At 38.3% G+C, this 21374-nt stretch overlaps 1 protein-coding gene across 1 annotated transcript in view; it reads right to left on the bottom strand.

Annotated features, from left to right (window-relative positions):
- The window catches only part of LOC104273107 (alpha-1,3-mannosyl-glycoprotein 4-beta-N-acetylglucosaminyltransferase B-like), a 26325-nt gene extending 5492 nt beyond the window's left edge, over positions 1-20833 (bottom strand). The window contains exons 1-10 of the mRNA XM_009868317.1: positions 20686-20833; positions 19870-19874; positions 17164-17293; positions 15265-15398; positions 13090-13136; positions 10278-10391; positions 8965-9040; positions 4416-4527; positions 3395-3525; positions 309-416 (exon numbers count right to left, since the gene is read on the bottom strand). Of these exons, the coding sequence (XP_009866619.1) occupies positions 309-416; positions 3395-3525; positions 4416-4527; positions 8965-9040; positions 10278-10391; positions 13090-13136; positions 15265-15398; positions 17164-17293; positions 19870-19874; positions 20686-20833 (1005 nt within the window). The remainder of the gene's footprint in view (positions 1-308; positions 417-3394; positions 3526-4415; positions 4528-8964; positions 9041-10277; positions 10392-13089; positions 13137-15264; positions 15399-17163; positions 17294-19869; positions 19875-20685) is intronic.
- Positions 20834-21374: the final 541 nt, after the last annotated feature.

The raw sequence follows: 21374 nt of genomic DNA, 5'->3' as shown, positions 1-21374 counted from the left end.
CATTCCTGCATGTGTAGAGTTTGACATCCTCAATGGTACTGTTACTTTTATTTTTTATTACTTTTATATTTTTTTTTTATTTAACTGCTTCAAGTTATTTTTCAGCCTCAAAGTCTCTCTCTGTTGTTACCCTCCCCTAGGAGGATGGTTAGGGTATCACAGAGAGTGTCTCAAAGTTTAGTGACTGGCCCAGCCTTAAACTTTGACACTGTCCAATACAAAAGATGCAGTGTTTAAAACTGATTTGAAAAGTAAGTTAGTCCACAGGCATGTAACTCAGAAATATGACATTAATTTCTTATCCTTACTTTCAAATTCTGTATCTTCCCTGCCAACGACGAATGAATTCCCACATGCTGAAAGAGAGATGGTTTAGCACGGATACGTAACTTTGACTTTTCCTTTTCACAGTGTATCTGGAAAAAAAGTACAAGGGAGTTAAGTTTTATAAAGGCAAGTCCATCTACTTTCCGTAAGGCAAATTAGTTGAGGGTATGGGTCCAGGCTTTTACCCATATTTAAATGAGTAATCCTTAGATTAATAGTCACCTTATTTCAAATACATAGTTTCTAGACTAATTTTTAACCATTTCTAGAACTTGCAATTCATTTTTGTGGTGTTTTACGAATTTGAAGACTCAGTTGCCAGTAATTAAGGGATTTCTTCACTGTATTACCATCAATTACACATCAGTGACAAGAACGGACCACAAATCTGAAACAGATTAGGATTTTTAGTTTGTTTGGTTTTTTTAAACTGTTTCTAGCAAATTTGGTTTCAACTTTTGGCCTTGCTATGGAGATCTAATTAAACTATTTTGACCAAAACCTGACCTTTAACATAGATTCTGGTAACACTTCAATATTAGTCATTTTGGCTCTTCCTGCTATTTTTCAGCCTTTTCTTCTCTAGGCCGAACAACCTCAACTCTCTCAGCCCTTTGTTATAGGAGAGGTGTTCCAGCCCTCTGATAACTCTATGGCTCTCCTCAGGGACCTGCTGTAACTGATCCATGTTTTTTTGTGTTGCTTTTTGTTGTTTGGTTGTTGTGGGGGTTTTTTTTTGTACTGAGGATCCCAGAACTAGATGATGGCTTACAGAAGGTAAACACAATTAAGTTTCTGAACCACTCAGAGATCTGATGCCTCTCTCTGCCTCTCTCCTAGCCTCAGTGTGCTGCATCCTCATGAACAGCCCCAGGAGGTCATGCCACTTTTATTTCCATCCAAGGGCAGCGTGAGACTGACTTATCTTGGTAGGTTTTTGCTACCCACAGCAATTTCGACTGCAACTGTAGAGGTGAAACTCAACTAGAAACTTGCTGATACCACTGCTTTGGTTTGGCCAGGGCAGACTTTCAGGAATGCATCTTCATTTTAAGTCTGAATCAGGTCTTAGAAGCTAGAACAGTCATTTAAAAAAATAAAACAAAAAAGTCTTGTCTATTGGATGGAAGACTGAATATTAGACAGACCTGAAATTGGTCATGTTAACATAACAGTATCTTTATTGTTATTTTGTGTTGGCAAGAACCTAAACTAAAGATACTTGAGGCTCACTAAACTCCTGTGAGCCAGCCTAACCCACGGAGTACAATTTTGAAGCCTAATCTTATCTGTATGGAGTGGGAATGGAGACTCCTCAGTGGTATTTTTAAGTGTAAAAATGTGGTTTTTCCACTGTGCACAGGAGTCACCTCTCATGATCATCATCATGGATAGGCTTCATGAAGATATGGGAAGGGCCCTACCCACACTTGCTACAAGCGCGCTGATGGCTAAAAAGGCCGATGTGTAGGATAGGCAAGTCCGGTTGCAAAAGGCACAGCGGAAACTCTCCTTAGGTGGTATTGGCGAGGCACGGTTCTTTCTGCCTTGTCTCTGCTCCTTGAGACTAATTCTACGTGTGTTCTCAAAGAAGGAAGCAGCGTTATGGATGGTGTGATTCCACGTCTCCCGATTGGAGGCCAGAGTGGACCACTGCTGGTAGTCAATATGGCCAAAACTGAGGTGCTGTTTCACAGAGTCCTTGTATCTCCTCTTTGGGGCTCCTTCGTTGCAGCAGCCGGTGGCGAGTTCACCACAGAGCATAACCTCAGGGAGGCGGTGATCCTCCATCCTGGAGATGTGCCCTGCCCAGCGCAGCTGCGTCCTCAGCAGCACGGCCTCAATACTGGTGACCCCTGCCCGTTCAAGGACAGTAACATCAGTCACGTAGTCAGTCCAGTGGATGTTTGGGATTGTACGGAGGCAGCGCTGATGGAAGCGTTCGAGGAGTCGCAGGTTGTGGCAGTGGATGACCCATGATTCAGACCCATATAAAAGAGTAGACAGTACAATGGCTCAGTAGACACTAATCTTTGTATTTCTCTTCAGGTGTTTATTGCACAGGAGTCACCTCTGCTACACATTAAATGTGAAACCTATTAGTGCTGGTCCCCTCAGTCTCCTGTGCTGCACAGCTATCTGTCTCTTCTTCCCTCTTTATCAACACAAAAATAACATGCGCTAACACCTGGAGTGGGGACTGGCCACACAGATCAAATAGAACTCTTAAATCTTAAAAATGAAGTAAGAGCAGAAACTCTGGTCAGTCCTCTGTGGCACAGACGAGGAGTGCAAGTAGCGACCAGCATCAAAGACTGGTCAGAGAAAGAACGTGAAAGGACATAAAGAAATGCTTCATGGATCATTGGGCTCACCTCTAGTGCTAGAAATCGCACCTTTTGCACTTCAACACGACTCTTTCATTTTCAGTGAAAAGTTTAATTTAGTTAGTTAAATTTACTTTTTTTACCCTGCATATTTTTTCCAGGCAAACAGTCTTTTCTTCCCTGACAACTAATAAAATATTTAAAGCAAAACACTGAAGTTCTGCTTCCTGCAAGAATCATAGAATGGCCTAAGCTGGAAGGGACCTCAGAGATCATTTAGTCCAGCCGCCAGGGATGCCACCTCTCGACTAGATCAATAGTCTCAAGAAGAGACTATTATGTGAAATTCAGCTCTGATTGTAAAATTGTATGCTTTACTGACTTCTGTATTAGAAGGTCAGTAGGAGATTACAAGAAGTGATACTCCACATGGGTTTACATATTCAAAATTTTCTTTGTTGCTGCAGGGTTGCCTAGGTGACCAGCTGCAGGCAGATGCGAGCTTGTGCTGTCCATGCTCTGAGCTGACAGAGGTAAAACAGCTCTGGTGTGGAAATCTGATTTTCTGTGAACTGGGCCTCTCCACATGCCCTAAGAGGCTCAAACACTGCAGCAGATCTTTCCCCACAAATTCTGAAGTCAGTCAAGTTTGAGATTTCTGTTCTGTTTTTTGAAGACAAATTATTTTCTCACTGAGACTGTTTTAATGTTTAGGTTGATAAATTCACAGACATACTTACTGCACCCTTTTCTGGATTGCACACCTTAACCCAGAGCAGGTGGTCTATAAGCCAGTCTACGGGCTTGTCTTTATAGAACATCAGAAGAAATTCCACTATGAGTGGCAAGTCTTGTGATTTAAACAGTTTTCCTGAAAGCAAGACAAGAAGTAGCATATTCAGGTATCTTTACTGCTGTACAGAAATCACCATCATTATATTTATTCCAGCCTTACACACACAGATGTAGTTCTGCTATTTAGAGAAAACTTCACACAGTCTCCAGCTTTGGCGAGTTGTTTATCCTCTAGATTGTTGAGATTTTGATAAGATTTCCATTCTACGCCTGGTGATATTCTCACATAGTTAACCAGTCAACTCATAAAGCGTGCAGTTATATCTTAGGTCCAAACACAAATTTGTGCAGGTGTGTCAGGTGAAACAAAGTCTGAATAATTGCTCAAAATGCTAGACATGCAATTTCACTGGCAATACTACACTAAGTATCTTTTAATTAAGAGCTAGATGTGAAAAATGTTGCTTTTAAAATATTATCATTGTTCATTTAGTTCTTTTCCTCTTCATATTAGTGGATTTTGTTGGATTTCTTTGTTTGACCTAACACATAGGTTAGGAGAGACTTACTATTAAAAAAAAAAAGATAAAAACCTTCCCTATGATATAGGATGCATGTTCTGTTCCACCAAGGAAAAGGAATCAGATTTATTTTTATTCTTTTATATATAGAATGTTCAGGGTCTGTTCTTGAGAAGACTATATGTTACAGCTGCACATAGTGCCCTGAGGTAGAACAATTTGCTCTTAGGGGAACCCAACTACTAGATCCTATACTGAGGAGACTTTGCAGAAAAAAAGACAGTTTTAAAGAGCACAATAAGACTTTCAGTGGGAACTTTCCTGAAGAACCAACGGAGTTTTGACATGAGAGTCCTTCCATACCTTGAAATGTAATTCTGAGTGATACCTACCTGAATTACACAGCTCCAAAGACAATTGACCTTGCTGAGTTCTTAATACTCACCAATAAATCCAAGCTGGGAGAACTCAAGAATCATCCACTCCTGGGACTGTTCAGCAGCAAAGCTTTTTATACTTTGAATATAATCAGGTTTGGCTATAATATCATCTTCCAGCTGGGGAAAGAAAAAAAGATCAAGCAAATGGTGGTTTTATTGCTTGCAGAGGAGGTGGTGATGTTGCCTCACAGAAGCGCTAATTGCATTGTGTTTGCTGTACAGTGTGTATCGAAGCTGTTCCAAACTACAATGGATTGCTATTTAACTGCTACATATAACTCTGTTTCAGTATCATTCATTAAATATTTACTTACAGGAGTGCCTATAAAACCTTGAGAGCTTCTCAGTTTTTTCAGAAAGGAAGATTCCCTACCTTAAAAAGATCTCATTTAAAAGAAAAAATGAAGCAAAAGATAGAGGCTAAGCACAAAGACAGAAAGCAATTTGCACTGAGGTTGTATACACCTTGATAAGCAGCAGGAGCAAAGAGTTTGAGAAAAGCAGCATCTAAAGCAGACGATTAAAAACTCTGTAGAGTAGCTGGGGCACACCCTGCCATACCAAAAAGGTGACTGAGAAGAACTGTGGGTGATTACTGAGATGCTAACAGAAAGCAAGTTGTTTCAGGGAATCCTAGTCATGAAAGGAGGAACGTGCTGTGAGGCACACTGAAGGACAGGAACACGTAGAGCTTTTGAGGTGTTATAAAGGCTGGCACTGATTACAGCAGCAGAGACAGCAAAAAGGTACCCAGAAAAGGAGATGGATATCCATCACGGAAATGGCAAGGGCCTCGGCTGCCTTTTTGCATAGCTTTCAGAGAAGAACGGGGGATCTGAAAAGCCAGAAGCTGCTCCAGGTACTAAAGCTGAGGATAATGAGTCCAAAAGAGGAGTTGAGAGGCAATGACACAAAGCAAAGAAATGAATTCCAGAAATAATTAAGGAGGGAGTAATTCAGGTTTGAATTCAATATGGGCGCAAAAAAAAACCCACAGGAAGAGGTGGCTAAGCCTTCAGGAAAATGTTGGGGTACAGTGTAATAATACAGTTGATTTGCTCTGACTGGTGTACTTCACTGGCCCTGCTGCTTGTCTGGTGGTGCTGGAATTTGGTTCAGAAAGTTTAATAGGTAGAAAATTAGTACTATGAGGAAACAACAGCAACAACAAAAAAGGACTATCTCCTGCTGCTTCTGCCTCTTCAACTGCCTCGGCGCAGAGTCAGCAGCAAGAGCATGAAAGAGCTGGCTTTTAGCTGAATTTGGCCATTACTACAAGTGTAGGGCTGGCAGGGGAGAAATGCATTGTCAAGAGTGAAGTCAGGAGGAAGTAGAATGATGTTTGAAAAATCAAGATATCTGTTCTGACCCTGTCAGCTTTTGCTGATGGTAAGATAACAGAAAATAGATAGATGGAGATGAACTGATCAAGATTAACGCTTATTAACAGATTCTGAGATCTGGGGATTGAGTTGAGATGACAGTTATTCAGATGAGAACAACAGGACAAAAAAACCCCAAACAATTAACTTAAAAGAAATCTTGCATAAAATGACATGAGCTAAGAGGATTATCCAGCAGCTAGATGCTACGGGAGAAGAGCAAGGAATCCAAGAGAGTTTCAGAGAATCCTCGCAGAGAAATTGAGGGGCACCTGAGAAAGGATTAAAGGGTAGAGAAAGGAGTATCTCAAAAACCTAGTGAGACCACCGTATTGGGAAACACGAAAAGTAAATGTACAAAAGTAGCGAAGATTAAAAATATAGAGCCTGTGATGCAAAGTGAGTCTGAATGTGGTTATGAACTGAAAGCAGTTTTGCATAGTGAAAGAGTCTTTTCTGAAGCTGATGGTTAAAAGTGAGTATTGGACTGTGTAGTTTACTATGCTGTGTAGCACAGGCCATTAAAAGTTGTTTATTTAACCCTGTACTAAGCTCTGTAATCTGTGTGCAGCTAAAGCACATCTTCTTGAAGAGCATCTGCCATTGCTTAGAGGTTTCAATATCTGTTCTTTTTCAGTAAATTATACTGTATGTTATTATCCTGAATGTTTAGTACATGGTACCTAAAATCTAATGTGAATTTTTTTTCTGGCTTCAGCTTACAGCCACTTGTTTTTCATATGCTCTTAGTTTCCAAAGGAGATTGTACAGTGGCTGTTCACAGCTGGGTCAGGAAGACAAAGAAAGGAACTGTGTAGTCTGTTTGCCCCCTTGTCACGAGAAGGCCAGCAGAGCACACGATCACAGCTAGTCTCCCTTCTCTCATCAGTACTTTGGGATGAAAAAAGTAGGCGCACAATAGCAAAGTTACGTACATTTCCTAAATGTACGTCAATAAATGGGTTTCAATTTGTTTTTCTTACGTGGGTTATCTGCCTAAGAGAAGCAAAAATCAAGAAGCAACAAGCAAGTGGTAGCCTGTAACAGGAGCGTAGGCATCAGACAAGAAACTGTCTTCCTTTATCAATTATGTTAGGCTGTTTTTATGTTTTGAGTCACCACTCAATGAAAATATTAAGACTGTTAAGCTGAAAAATCTTATTCTTTCATTTTCCACAGAAAACAAACTTCTAGTAGTTGATTCCATAAAGATCTTTAATTTTGAGGTGGATTTTTTTAGTATAAGCACAAAGAAAATTTCAACTAAAAGTGCACTTTCAATGTTACTCATTTTAGGAGCTCTGGCAAATAACAGGCTTGATGTAGAGTCTACTAGAAGTGGGGAAATAAAAAAAAATAAATACAAGGACTCCTAATGACTTTACTGAGTTATTGTTTAGGCCTTAAAACTATTAGAGAAACACACTAGAGAAATTATAATAATGCTGTACGGCTAAGTGCTGCTGGCAATATACATTACCAGTATACACAAGGAAAAAAATCAAGATGTAAAGTCATAGGTTAAAAATAAAAATAAAAAATTCTAGGGTTATTAAGCTCAACAAATGCTTATCTTCTTTCAAAATTCAGATGTTAATATCAGTCACCCAAATTATACTATTCCTGAAAAGAACCCAGCATTTAAAATCTGAGCTAGTTCAAGTTTTTAAGTTTACTGAAGTAAATCTCTGTCCCAGGCTGGGGAGAGGTATTTTTCAAGTTTGTTGCTTTCCATTAACACAAAGCTTCCAAATGGAGGCAGAACATAACTAAATTTGTGGCAGCATATATTCCTTCTTTTCACCTGTACTGTACAGAGTATTTTCTGGGCAGACCAGCATCTGTGCTACAGAAACAGCTGCAGACTAGACACATAAATGAAGCAGACATAGAAGGTATTGGTATGAGGAAAGCATAGTTTCTTTTTAAGAAACTTGTAAATGCACCCACAGCTAACACCAGACAGTCCTAACCCAGGGTTTGCTCTGAATAACACAGTACTGTCATTATATATAATGTCCCAGAAAAGAAAACGCATATTCTTATATTTCCTTAAAAATGCAAATATGTAATGAAGTATTTTCTCCAAGCATTCAAGTTTGCATGGAACTTTATAATAGTAAGGGACATTCAGTGTCTGGCAGCACACTTTACGTTTCCCTTCTCTATGTTTCCCATGCCTTAATGCTCTAGTGCACTTAGTATTGGGTAGTGTTCTCAAAAATACACAAAAGTCAGAGGGAAAATACTTCATTTTCCAGTAAACCTCAACTGTTCAATAGACAACATTTTTTATTTGTCTGTTTGTCTTCTGAGCACCTATGTCCAATCTGAGATTGGAGCACAGACTCTTGAGCAGCCCAGCTCAAACGTGCTTGTGTTAAACGCTGTCAGGAATTGCAGAAGATGCCTGCGCTTCCGTTCTTCTGCTTCTGGGAATCTTGTGATGTACTTATGTGATACGAAGTCTGAAGCCCAGGTGAGCAGATGACCCAGGAAAACTAAGAACTTTACAAAAACTCAGAAGAGCATTTTGCTAAAACCGTTGACATTCATGAGCTATGTGAAATTTTATGGACCTGTTCCATTATCGAACAGTCATGGCTCATTCGGGTATCTCTGGTGGTGATTATCATCATGACAAAGGGTGCGGTAGCACACATCTAGAATAATGGCTAAACTTAAGCCTGAATGGATGGGGAATCTTCTTAAAGCCTAACACTCCAAATCTTCTGCAGAAATTAGGATCTGTATCAGTTTGCAGTTTAACCTTGTCTCCAGTATCGCTATAGTAGAACGCTTCTGGATCTCCTAGGGGTTTTTGGTTCATCGTGATCTAGGCTGTAGCCTGGACCTACCACTGCTGTTCTGTCTGGCTGCACCAACTGAAAACACATTAAACTCCAACTTCCTTAACCTAATCAAATAAGGGCTTCACGCTTCAGTTATCTTGTTGTTCAACCTCACAAATGACAAGAAAGAACAGATGGATTTCATCAAACAGTACCTGGCTGCTAAGGTCTATATAGACTCAGAAATACGTGGCTGCTTGTAAAGAGCACAGGCAAAATGCAGAGAAAATGACAATAGATTGCTGTTTTTACTGAGGAGTTTGAAACAAATCAAAATGCCAAAGCTAATAACCAGTTACTTAGTGATAATATGAACATACCTGTAAGTAAAATCTTCCCTTAGGTTGGGCATATAGCATTAGAAAGCTAAAATCCAGATTCTGTTTAGTTCTCCACCTAAACATAAGCAGCAAAATCTGATAAGCTTTTTGGGCAGGTTGCAAGAGTTAATTCTATAATAAAAGCATGTCTAACATTCGACAGTTTTCACTTTTTTTCTTTACAGTAAAATTGTAAGCTTCAGTATTCTAATTCATTGATAAGTGAATAAAAATTCCTCTGAGTCTAAACGTTTGTGAATAATTTGCCTTTCCTATTACAGTTAACATTAACCAAGCAAAAAATTTTTCTATCAGTGCAGCCTGAAACAAGATGTCTAACAACTATATTCATGTCAAATGACTTTAGGATTCTAATCATATTAAGAGCAGTAGAGATGAACACACAATGATGACTTGAAGATAAAAAAATCAAGTGCTTTTACTGCTGAACAGCACAGAAGCAGGTTGATAAACTTCATTTTCAGGTTTAAACGTAACCACAGATTTTTCTCTACAAAGTACAATCTCTCATCTTCTCAATCCATGCTAAAAGACTAGGGAGTAATTTATCAGTATTCAAACAAGATGAAAGTGTATTTGACTCAAATATAGTAATTTCTGAAACTTATGTGTAGTATGTAAACATGTTTATGCTCTTAAAAATAAAAGGTTTATCTATAAGCCCCAACACACATGCATAAATATACTTGCTGATTTCCTCCAGCCTGAACTCTCAGTACTGCAACACTCTTGCTGCAGATGCAAAAAAAATTGCTTTCCTTCAATAACTCAATTTTTTTTAGGTTATTACCTCTGTCTCAACGAATTTGGGGCACATAAGCAAATGGAATTGCGTTAAGATGTATCACTAACAATAGTATAAAAAGTCCATTATCACCAAAAGTTAGATCATTCATTAAACCCACAGTAGCTGTTACTAATGACCTGTGGGGCCACATGGGGGTTCCTTTGTGTGTTCATAGAGCCTCTCCCTCATCTGATACTTAGAAGATTTTCCTTTTTTTTTTTTGTTTATGACAAGATCATCATAATTATCTATCTGGTGTAAAACCTATGAAATGCCTAGAGTCAAGAGCCAAAGGAGAAGCCTTGGCACCCATCCTGAAGCTGATATGCCACTCAACTTTTCTCAAGATCCTCTTGTGTGATTTTTTTTCTTTTTTTAAAAGTACACTTGAACTCCGCTGGCTATGAAATACAAAAACATGACCAGCTCAAACAATTTTGACTGTTGCATAATTTGTATTTTATACTCTTAGCAAAAATTCTTATGTTTTATACAGCTATCTTACCTTACTCTGTCCTGTGAATCCCCAAGTGTTTCCTTCAGGTTGGAAAGATCTGGATAATAAGAAGCAGGAGGAGAAATAACTTCTAGGACTCCAGACTGGATTTCTCTGGGGAAGCTGTGAAAAGAAGGTTAATGAGACCCTTCCTCAAAAAGTCTTTTGAGGGCAACCGCAGACATCAGCTTCCCGCAGTCAGGTGTGCTCCTCCACATGTGGAATTCACAACACTAGCAAGACATTAAGTCACATATACTGTAAGTTAGGAACCAAGGAGGTGTCTTTGACAACCATCAGAACAGGTAGGACAGTAACTCATTAAAGTCTCAGGAAACATGTAAGCGTCTCTCAGAAATCCTGCCCCTCCTGCATCTATAATTGCTTACTCATAATCCTGAGTTGGTTGTCAAAATGTAGCAGTAATTTACAACCACATCCACTATCTAGATAATAGGTACACACAACTGCTCCTCCTTGCATGAGTGCTCCTACCTCCATTACACTTGTTCTAACTTTAATGCTACATTCTAGTCAAAATGATGCTGTCCTGGAGCATGGGTTTGGAATGGGAAGTCTGGGTAAAGTCTCTGCTCCAAGGATTAAAGGTTCCATTTAAGAAGTCATTGAAAAAAATGTGTAATCAACTGTGGGAGCCAGTCCTGTCTGTCAAATTTCACCCTTTCTCTAGAATATGTTTAAAAAAAAAATTCTTAATTTTTGTAATAGTTAAATGAGCACTGAAATAAGGGGGTTTCAAAACTGAGTTCCTCATTTCTTATGATTAATGGAAAACAAAAAAAAGAACATCAAAAATGAAGTGCATCATAGTATGCTTATGAAAAAGAATCTTGGTCTTCCTATGTGTTAATGCCAAAGCATCTACTCTGCAGTAATTTTTTTGAAACCCTTAAAGAAATCATAAAAAAGGTACTTAGGGGTACAGTTTAGTTAAGAACTTGTTAGCCTTAAGTTAATGATTAGCCTTGATGATCTTAAAGGTCTTTTCCAATGTGGGCAATTGTGTGATTCTCTGTTTAAGTTGCTGTGTATATTGTACCTTGGTGTGCTCAACAGCACGGAAGAGGACTGCCTTGTCCTGGCCATGGTAGGACGTTATTGCCATTGCTCCGCTGGCAGGCTTAGCTTGGGGAGCCTTCTGGAGAAACCTGCACCCTAAATACAGTCGGAGCAACCTTTGAGTGGAGCAGGATGTGTGGCAAAGCCTTACAAGTGAAGGAAAAGGGAAACTTCTAGAAGGATCTTGTTTAATTTTTCTTTTTTGAAGGGGAGGCGGGGGTTGCTCTCTTCTCCCATGTCACAAGCGATAGGACAAGAGGAGAGGTTTAGATTGGAAATTAGGCAAAATTTCTTCACAGAAAGGGTTGTCAAGCATTGGAACAGGTTGCCCTGGGAAGTGGTTGAATCACCATCCCTGGAGGTATTAAATACACGTACATAAAGATCTGTCCATGTGGTGCTCGGTTTCGTGGTGGACTTGGCAGCGTTAGGTTTACGGTTGGACCCCATGAACTTTAATGGTCTCTTCCAACCTCTAATTCTAATAAAACATGGATATAAAGATTGAGAGCTCTCTTGTAGTGATTTTAAAGAGGAAGACAGGGCAAAGGCTGTTTTGCTTCAAATACTGGTCAAAGTGGGGTTCTGTCAGAGTAATCAATTCCTGAATAAGCTTGCTCACCAGAAAAACCAGCAATGCCAGTACTGCAGCACAACGTAGATTTCATCTCTTGTTTTTTTCTGTCACCTGCCCTTCAGGGCTTTTAGCCCTATCTCTTTTGTTACTGTTAGTTATATTATACAATTTTTTACAAAGTCGCTTTTTAAAGACAAAACAAATTTACCAGTGAGTGTATTTTTTGCGCAAAGGACAATGAAATATGAAGAATAAATTTTAAGTCTGAATAATGGCATAGTCTATTTACCTGCAAGTAACTATCACTAGATAATTCCCTCCTGTAGGTTTTTTCCATTTTGGAATGAAAAAAAAATCATTTACTCATAATCACATTTTCACCTTGAGCACTGCTTACTTTCCCAAACATGGAACTGTTCAAATCTCTGAACTGTTTTCTTTTTCACAACCAAGGCCAATACACTTGAAGAAGGTAAGGCTCAGGCATGTCAAGGTATTGGCAAAATAACTTCGATCAAAATACATTTTAATTTAGTAGTTGATGCTCTTGAGCTTCTCTAAGGTTTTTAATACACAAACACTGCTGTAAATGTCAAAGAACAAAAACAAAGTAAAACTGCAGTGGGAAGCAAGCCTTCATCTGATAGCTCTTTAAGTTATTTTGGCATGGCAAAGAATACTCATCTCATGTTACCCTCTTATAATACCATTTAAGGTTGTTAATATAATCCCATTGCTGTCTAAAGCTCATTGTCTTAATGAAAAGGAGAGAAACAAGGAAACTAAGACACTTAAAAAACATGACAGGTATCAGGATACGTTGCCAGGCTGTGAAATCAATAGATGGAGCCTCAGGTGCCTTGAACTGCATCATTAATTTCAGGGGGGAAAAGACTTAGGTTCAAGTAAATATTTAGCAGTCTTAAGTGGAGACCTTGCCTCATTACCTAAAGCATACTGATGAAATAAGAAAAACTGATATACCTCCTTCTGTTCTGAATTGTACAGTGTGTTATGATGCACATACTAAGAGTGCACCTTTGCCTCCTTTTTTAGCAGTTCTGTTTCAGTATAGCAGAGTTGTGGTTTACTGCTGAAATGCTCTAATTCTTTCCGTAAAAGTTAAAAATGTGTTTGCAAGCTGTTGGGTGTTACAGGACGTACCTGGTTTTAATGCTTTCTGCAACACTGTTAACATACACTGCATTCACCTAAAGAAAAGAAGGGGAGGTTCATTTCAGGTCATGCATTTTTGTATTAAGCAACATTCTGTAGGGAATATATATATATATATTTACTAGCACTTCACTTTTATTCTCTAATTCTTTTCACTTCAAACAAAAGCAATATGTTATAACATTGTTGCTGCTAGAAGACAGTATGGTGTTTTTGAGACAACTGAACTTTAAATGTAGTTGAAAGTAGGGCTGAGCTATCTCCAGCTACAGTTTCTCTATTTTGTTTTTTCACTCCTCCTGCAGGAGGCTAAGCCATCTGCTGCATAAAATTCTGTTCTGCAGCTTTCAGTTACGACAGAAAAGCACAGTGATATATAATTGTCAGTAAAAAGGGACTTTTCAGGTTAACCATCCAAAAATCACAGAAGAAGCCTGAGAAAAGTCACCAAAGCAAAATTTTCTCAAGTGATACTTAACATTTTTATTTTGCGTTTCTTCCTAATATAACAAACTTACAGCTCTTAGTCTGGAAATTTTGAGGACATACTTATTCTTTGCTGCTGTTTCATAAAAGTAACAGTTGTAGTGTACAAAGCACACCTGTTAACTATATTGAAAAGTGCTAAGTTATATTGGATGTGATTTCCAAAGCAATACAATACCTTAGTAGTTCAGATCTTCTCAAAAATGCACAAATAATCAACTAGCCATAGATTAAATTCATAATAAGTAAAAACAATGTGAAGTAGTAAGTAAAGAACTGTGATAAGAAAAAAACAACCCAATTTTGCAACTCACTTTCAGTCAATAAGTTACTCTGACTTAATCCATGATGTAAACATTTAACCTGATCTTCTGAAACACTCTGGGAAAAAGCGAGGCGTGGATTCATGATCACTGAACACACCTGCCCTCCTCTTATAATCAAATGTTCTTCTTGCGTCTCCTATCAGCACAATCAACCTGCTGTAATTTACTGCATGGCTGAAAAAATGGAAGCTGCAAGAATGTGACTTCAGGGACTAGAAAAAAGGGGAGAGACTAATTCTTACACAGGCAGTTTAATACTAAAAAGCTTGAAACAGGCTATTACTACAACCAAAGCTACCGGTTGTTACAAGTGCCTCATTAGGACTGCCCTCAGTGGGAAACTGTGCTGTTCAAGAGGTTAACCCTTAAAACCTCAAAGAACTCTCTGAAGCCCTGTAATAGAAGGTTTATCTAAACGGCACAAGGCAAAGCTCAGCACTGCCAGGGCTCTTCATTGCGAACCATAAAGTAATTTCAGCTCCTAAAACTTATGCTGAAGGGGAAGTAAGGTCAGTAAAACTGAGCCTATTCGCTTATCGTGATCCACACAGAAGAGTGGAGGTCAAGACCTAACTTAATCAAGTGAACTACGATCTTTTTTACAGCTGCTCTAAGTGATGGCTTACTAAAAAAGCAAACTCTAACTCTTAATGAATACATGTATGAAATTTCATGTTGTTTATGGAAAGACAAAGAAACACAAAGAATAAATATCAAGTCTGAACAACTGCACAGCCTATTTACCTGCAAATAACTATCACTAAGTAATTCCCTTCTGTAGGTTTTTACTGTTTTGGAATGAGAAAAAAAAATCATTTACTCATAATAATGTTTTACCTTGAGCACTGTTTACTCTCCCAAACATGGAACTGTTGAAGTTGCTGAACTGTTTTCCTTTCCACAACAAATGCCAATACACATGAAGAAGGCTAGGCTCTGGCATGTCAAGGTATTTGCAAGACAAATTATATCAAACCAGCAGATAAATAGTCTGAACTTTTTTTAGACTCTGTAAGTTGAATTTTATCAGGAATTACATTTCAATTTTCAAGTAGAGTACTTTTAGAGATAAAAAATGAGTTCATATTATTTTATTTGAAAACCTGACTGTAACAATTATGCTTGTAAATGTCATATGACTTTTTATCCTTTGGTTATCTGAGCTACAGGGTTTTTTTCCACGTATGTACAGTGAGGCATTAACTGCTCACTATCTCCTCTGGTCCTGAAGAAATCCCTCTCAAAGCTCTCGCTACCAGTATTTTGCAGCCTCTCCTACACTATTACACTAAGACATGAATCCCCATACTGTCTTTCTATCAGCATACTACATTTTTCCATGTAAATTTACCTCTGCTACAAGGACGATTATTAAGCAGTCATTCTTCTGCTCTTCAGAAAGTTCATACAGGAGGGAGTGCAGTGTATTAAGGAGATAATGTTGTTTTTCCCTTTTCACAGTAGGAATTCCCATCACCAGTGAGACTGCAGAAAAAAAAAAAACTCCATAAGCTATGTAAATTTAAGTCAGGTAAGGGGAAACTGAAACTACATTTTAATTTTGATTTGATGTGTCCATGAGACTTGGTGACCGTTAGTACTCCTACAGCACTGTGACAGCATTTGCTTTACTACTTTGGAGACACCTCCAGTTAAGTTTAGGTTGGAGACATAAGCACCAGGTTTACATTGTGTAAACTGTCAACATTTAAGAACTTGAAGGTACCTCTGGCAAACACACAGGTGTCTGCTATTATTATGTTTCTAAAGTGGGTATTGCAAAATAAGTGCTAGCTCTTGGTACAGAGTTGTAGATGTGGGTAGTAAATCAAACCAACACTGCTTTACTGAGCAAGTTGTCTGTGTATCTCAGAAAGGAATCCACCTCAAAAATCTTCCTGAGCAGCTTAAGATAAATAATGGCTTTGACATAATAATAAGAAGAAAGGAACTTAGACATTATCATTAAAAAGAAAGGAACTGAAATGGTCTCTGGCAAAGACTACACTAGTAGCAATCCCAGGCCGTCTTACATCATTAGATGGTAAGCAGGACCTCTTTCATTGGTGAGGCCTTTCATGAAGTTAGTGACCTAATACAGCTCAGTAAAACTTGTAGAATTCTTAGTCCTTGCAGAAGGTTCTTATTCACCAAAACTTTGTGAGTCTGGTAAGGAAGCAGCAGATTTTGAGAAAAGGAGTATGTGCAGTTAGTGACTCACTCCAGACTTCATCATTTGTGCCAGCCTCAGCTCAAAAATGCCCAAGTTCCAACATTCCTTCCCAGCACATAATCTGCTAAACTCTGGGGTTTTGTTTGGTTTTACACACTCAAGGTCAACCTGTACTTGTTCAAGCGTGGTCTTGCTATTGTGATTTTCATGTACAAATAAATTTAAATTAAACATGGAACATTCTTTTATTACTTATTACTTCTTTTTTTTTTTTTTTCCTTGCTTGTGACTATATCCGGTTTGCTGAGGGTCTTTAGCTGCCAACCTCTGGTCTTTTGCAGACTGGCACTGATAGGAGACTGTAGGAAGTCATCCATTGTCGCAGGCATGACCAAGTTGGTTTTTTGTTAAATCAAAAGTGCTGCCCGTGTTTCTTTATCTAAAATCACCATAGAGGAAAGTAACAATTTGAACAGAACACAAAACACAGGAAAATAGTTGCCTAGTTCCTTGTTTGCTGTTTGGAATGTTCTTTTTACCTGTCACAAGACAGTTAGAAGAAGATACAACTTTATAATTTGTACTATAGTTCACTGGAATTCATTATCATTTGAGCAGGTGTCAGCTGATTTCTCACATGGCTGAAAAAACGCTGAAGGTTTATTCAAATCCTTTAAATGATCACATCACCTTTTCATTTGCTTCTAACTTGACCAAACTGGGTGCATTATAATTTCTCCTTAGCTTTCTCATTCACTATAATTCTGTGGGAAAAAATGTCTCTGCTAATGCATCATAGCCATTTGAATATGACTTAACCTCAAAATAATATTTTTCGATTTTGCCTATTTTTTTGTTGATACTGGAAAAGATTTATCATAATACTTTGGGGTAAGGACTTGAAATTTGGATGGGTGTGCTAAAAGTGCTTTTGCCATGACCATTAAAATTTATTCTGCTTGGCAACATTATACATTTTAGGGAGAAAACCCACTCTGAACTTGGAGTATGCTTTATTGCTAGAACTTAATATAAAATGCAAACATACAGAAAAATAAGCCAAACTTTATGTCCTACCTCCAGTTCTCTGTTGCCCCAAAATAACATTTGGGAAAAGGGCATCTTCATATTCTCGAAGGTGAGGTAGATAATAGTCCATGTTTGTAAAATGCACGGGGAGTTTTCTGGTGAGGTTTAACATTTTCCACTTCATGTAATCTTAAAGAAACAACAAACCCACATATACACATAAATGAAAAAGCCAGCAGTGAAGCCTACGGTTTCAACTATTTGCTTCAACTGAATATGAGCAGATTGCCACACACAAGGTTATTCAATAAGAAATATTCCTCAGAAGTTATTATATGTCATCTACATTTACCCTCCTGTGGGAATAAATTGAGAACTGTGCAGGACAACCTTTGCAGTCAGGTGATGGCACAGAGCTCCAGGCCTGAACATTCTGGGAACTCCACTTGCACTTCCCTGTGCCTGAACAGTTGCAGGACTGAGCCATCTTAAAACACAGTAGGTGGTTATTTTAAAAGCAGGAGGGGAAAAAAAAAATAATTCTTTTTTGCACAATTTGCAAGCAACTTTTTACATGAAAAGATACTCAGATTCTGATTAATAACTTAATTACTTAATCTTAAGTGCTTTCCCCAAAATATAACACGTGGTGGGTTTCAGGGCTCAAACAGAAGTTCTAAGGTTATAAAAAGACTTATGACAAAAGTAACAACCAGATCCAGGCCTGTAGAAACTATCTGAGAAAAAAGTGACTGTAGTAGTTAAGAAATTAAGTAGGGAACATTTATTTTTTCTTTACCACTTTAAAATAAAGTTTCAAATAATTCAAATATTTATTTGTGTTGAAATAACACAAGTGTAGTCTTATTAAAATAACCCTATTTTTAAAAAAAATAGCCATATAAAAATAAGGTACCATGATTTACTGATTTATCTTCCTTGATATAAAAACTTCTGAATGTTCCAGTAGTAGTAAAAATTATTTAAAATAAATTTCATAATAACTTCAACAAGTTAATTCTAAAACCATCATAAAATTAATTATGAGCTTGCAAAAAGAATGTGATTAATGTAAAGTACCTATAGGAGCAGAGATGTGTGACATTTTAATTTTTAAAAGGTATTTGAGTGGATAAAAATGAGGACTATGTTTATGAAGAATAGCAAATAGTCTTTCTAGTATTTAAGAAAACTGCTTGGAAACAAAGCTGAAGATCACTCCAGACTTTATTTACCAGTTGTCTACAGGCATAAACCTTGCTTTCCTGATACAGGCAGCACACAGCTTTCATACTAGAATGTTGTCTGTCATTCTCTTTTGCTGATTTTTTCTATACCCTACTAGCTACCTACAACATGTATATCTTTTTGCTCTGAAAGAAGAATCAAGTTGCCCAGAATTTATCTAGGGCAATTCATACTTCAGTGGGTGCCTCCTCCAGACACTATCGGCTGTGCGAAGTGGCCGGTGCTTGCCGTTATCAGAATGTCACCTCGGATAGTTTTAGCCAACCGAACCCTTTAACAGCCTTCCAAGCTACAGAAAACTTCAAAACTCACAGTTTCACACTCAGCAAAGCAACAGAAGGTTTATTGCCTTAGATGGAAAGTTATGTTTCCTAAGAAACACATCTAAGGTAATTCCTCAAGTTTACCATCCTTCAAAGTTACTTTAAACAAGTCTTATAAATTACCATCATCAGCTTTATTCACTCAGCTTGGATCAAAGAAAGCAGAGGCTTACTGAATGGGCAATATTTGTTTGAAGTTTTTCAACTTCCAAAAGATGCTCCCTTTAAAAACTAGGATCTGACAGAGATTCCCTACTCTACAGAGAACGGTTCCAAAAAAAAAAACTCCACACCAAACATATATAATACATCCAGACATTTATGTATGAAAGAGAGACCTATAACTCCTCCCACTCTGCTTTGCCGTTAAATGCACTGGAATTTTGCTTCACAGAAACTTTAAACCAAAACAATATACAATACCTTCATAACTTTTCAAGGATTTTGCATTTTTATGTGGCAGCAGTATCTATCAAGGGTCAGGCAAGGGCCTTTAGTTTTACTGTGTGCAAAAACCATTTTTGCTGTAAATAAAACTCGTCTACAACGGGAAGCAGAAGAGAAAGTAAAAAATGAAACTATTCGGTGATTTAAATAAATTCTGATTTGAATCCTGTGAATTGACAGCTTTAACGTTTTCCAATATTCAGCTGGCTCCCACAGCAATGAAGAGCAGAGGGAAGGGGGCTGGCACTCTCCTCTACTTCTGTTATAGGCATTAGGCAATAACTCTTTGTTCACAGGACATGGGGCTACTGGCGCCTGACAAGAGGGTCTCTATTTTAAAATATGTAAGACCACAACCCTGCCAACACTTAGGCATGTGTTTACACGCATCTGAACAGTCCCACTGAATTAATGTTGCACAAACAGACAAAAAGAAGCAGGGAAGAACCAGGTAAGAATCAAAGCTGCCTGTGCAAAGCAGGGACGCACTTTGTTCCTTCTTCCCCTGTAACAGCCCTGGTTAACTCCCTATTTTAATCTGATATCAGCCTGCTGTACTGAATGCAAATATGGATTTTTAAAAAGTAGTTTTCAGTAGCATTCAGACTCATTTTGAGGTTGGGCTGTGTTGGGGAATGCCTTTAGCGTAGAGATGCCTCTTCCAGTTTTCCTTCTCTCCCCAGGTAAGTGGCTCGTCCAATCTGAACAGGGAGGAAGGCCAGTCCTGCACTCCTACATCATCTCTTTTAGCAGACTGAATCAAGCTGTATAATTTATTGTATGCAACTACAGTGTTCAGACAGGTGAGGATGTACAACCATCCATAAGGCAAGGAGCTAACATATTTTTCAATAATAAGTTTAATTAAAAAAGGGGAAAAGAAGCGAGATCACTAAACTTAATTGCATGTTGGTGTTCCAGAGACAACATTCTTAGGCTGTACCTAACCAGCAAGACCTCATGGGGCTTCTCAGCTCCTGGGTTCAGGCAAGCACTGAGCTGTACGAGGTCTGCCTGCTGAGAGGAGACTGCGCACTCACGACGCGCACATTGAGGTTCACTGGCAGGATGGCAGAGCACTTGTGGCCAGAAAATACCCCCCAAAAGTCACCCCACTTGGAGAGGAGAGGACCAGCACTTTGCAACACATCAGGAGGCATACCTGCCTTCCAGGTTAGACATAGCCCTAGTATTTATCAGGGTGTAGTGGCACAGTAAAAGCTGGTAAAAATAGCTTATTCATTGCTCTGTAGTTGGCAGCAAGAATAAGCACTATAAGAAAATCCAACAGCAGAATGTGTAGCTTTGCCACTATGACACCACTGCAGTCTGTCATGTCCCCTTTTTCTTCTCTCCTTATTTGTGCAGTTACTAAGTGATTCTATTTAAAGAGGGCCTACAAATCACTTCCCCACTGTTTTTGTAAAGTAGAAACTTCTACGTAATGTTAATATAATCAAACCAATTATTCTTCTCCCCCCACCAGTGATAAAGAAATATGAGAACCCAAAACTTTGAACCGTTAACTCAGTACATTTTTATACATGCAAACCTGTATGATTTGTTGTCAAGTTCATGCCTTTCGCAACTACACGTTTAATTGCATCTAGGGCACTGCTCAGTTCGTGGGATCTTCTTTTATTCTCCTTTTCAGCATACAACAGCCTTTGCTGAAGTTTCAGAAAGTGGCTTTGGTACATCTCGAAGTCATTTCCTGTAATGAGAACATAATGTCTTTACAAACAGATGAATCATGTGATGGAATAAAGAGAAAATTTAAGAATAGGAGACAGTCCAGAAGAAGACATGACCAGAACTGTAGAAACAATAACAAAAGAGGCCGCTCAAAGATTATTAATGGAATGAAGACGTCTGTAAGAGTATTAACAAGTAGAGTTTACGGAGCACAGCTGGCGAAAGGCTTGCAGTTGAAGACAGGAACAAGAATTTGACACCCATAATAAAAAAAAGTCAGTGAAAGACTTTAAGTTGAAATGGAAGGCGCTATCCAGAAAAGACAACATTTTTCAATAAGTGACAAATCTTGATGACCCTTGTAGCACTCATAATTATGTAATGGCTTGGGTTTTGTATTAAATACTATTAAAATTAAACCACAGCTATTAAGGTATTCAGTCTTCATCTGCGAGTCAAAAAAGTGCCTGGAGTATATTAAGAACTATCAGTAAACATAGTTATTTGAACTCCTGGGTATATTTAATTAGCTAACAACTGAAACTG

The sequence above is a fragment of the Apaloderma vittatum genome, unplaced genomic scaffold (genome assembly GCF_000703405.1).
Source record: "Apaloderma vittatum isolate BGI_N311 unplaced genomic scaffold, ASM70340v1 scaffold13904, whole genome shotgun sequence".
Classification (NCBI taxonomy): domain Eukaryota; kingdom Metazoa; phylum Chordata; class Aves; order Trogoniformes; family Trogonidae; genus Apaloderma; species Apaloderma vittatum.
The sequence above is the reverse complement of the archived record's forward strand: the minus strand, read 5'-3'. Positions and strand labels throughout refer to the sequence as shown.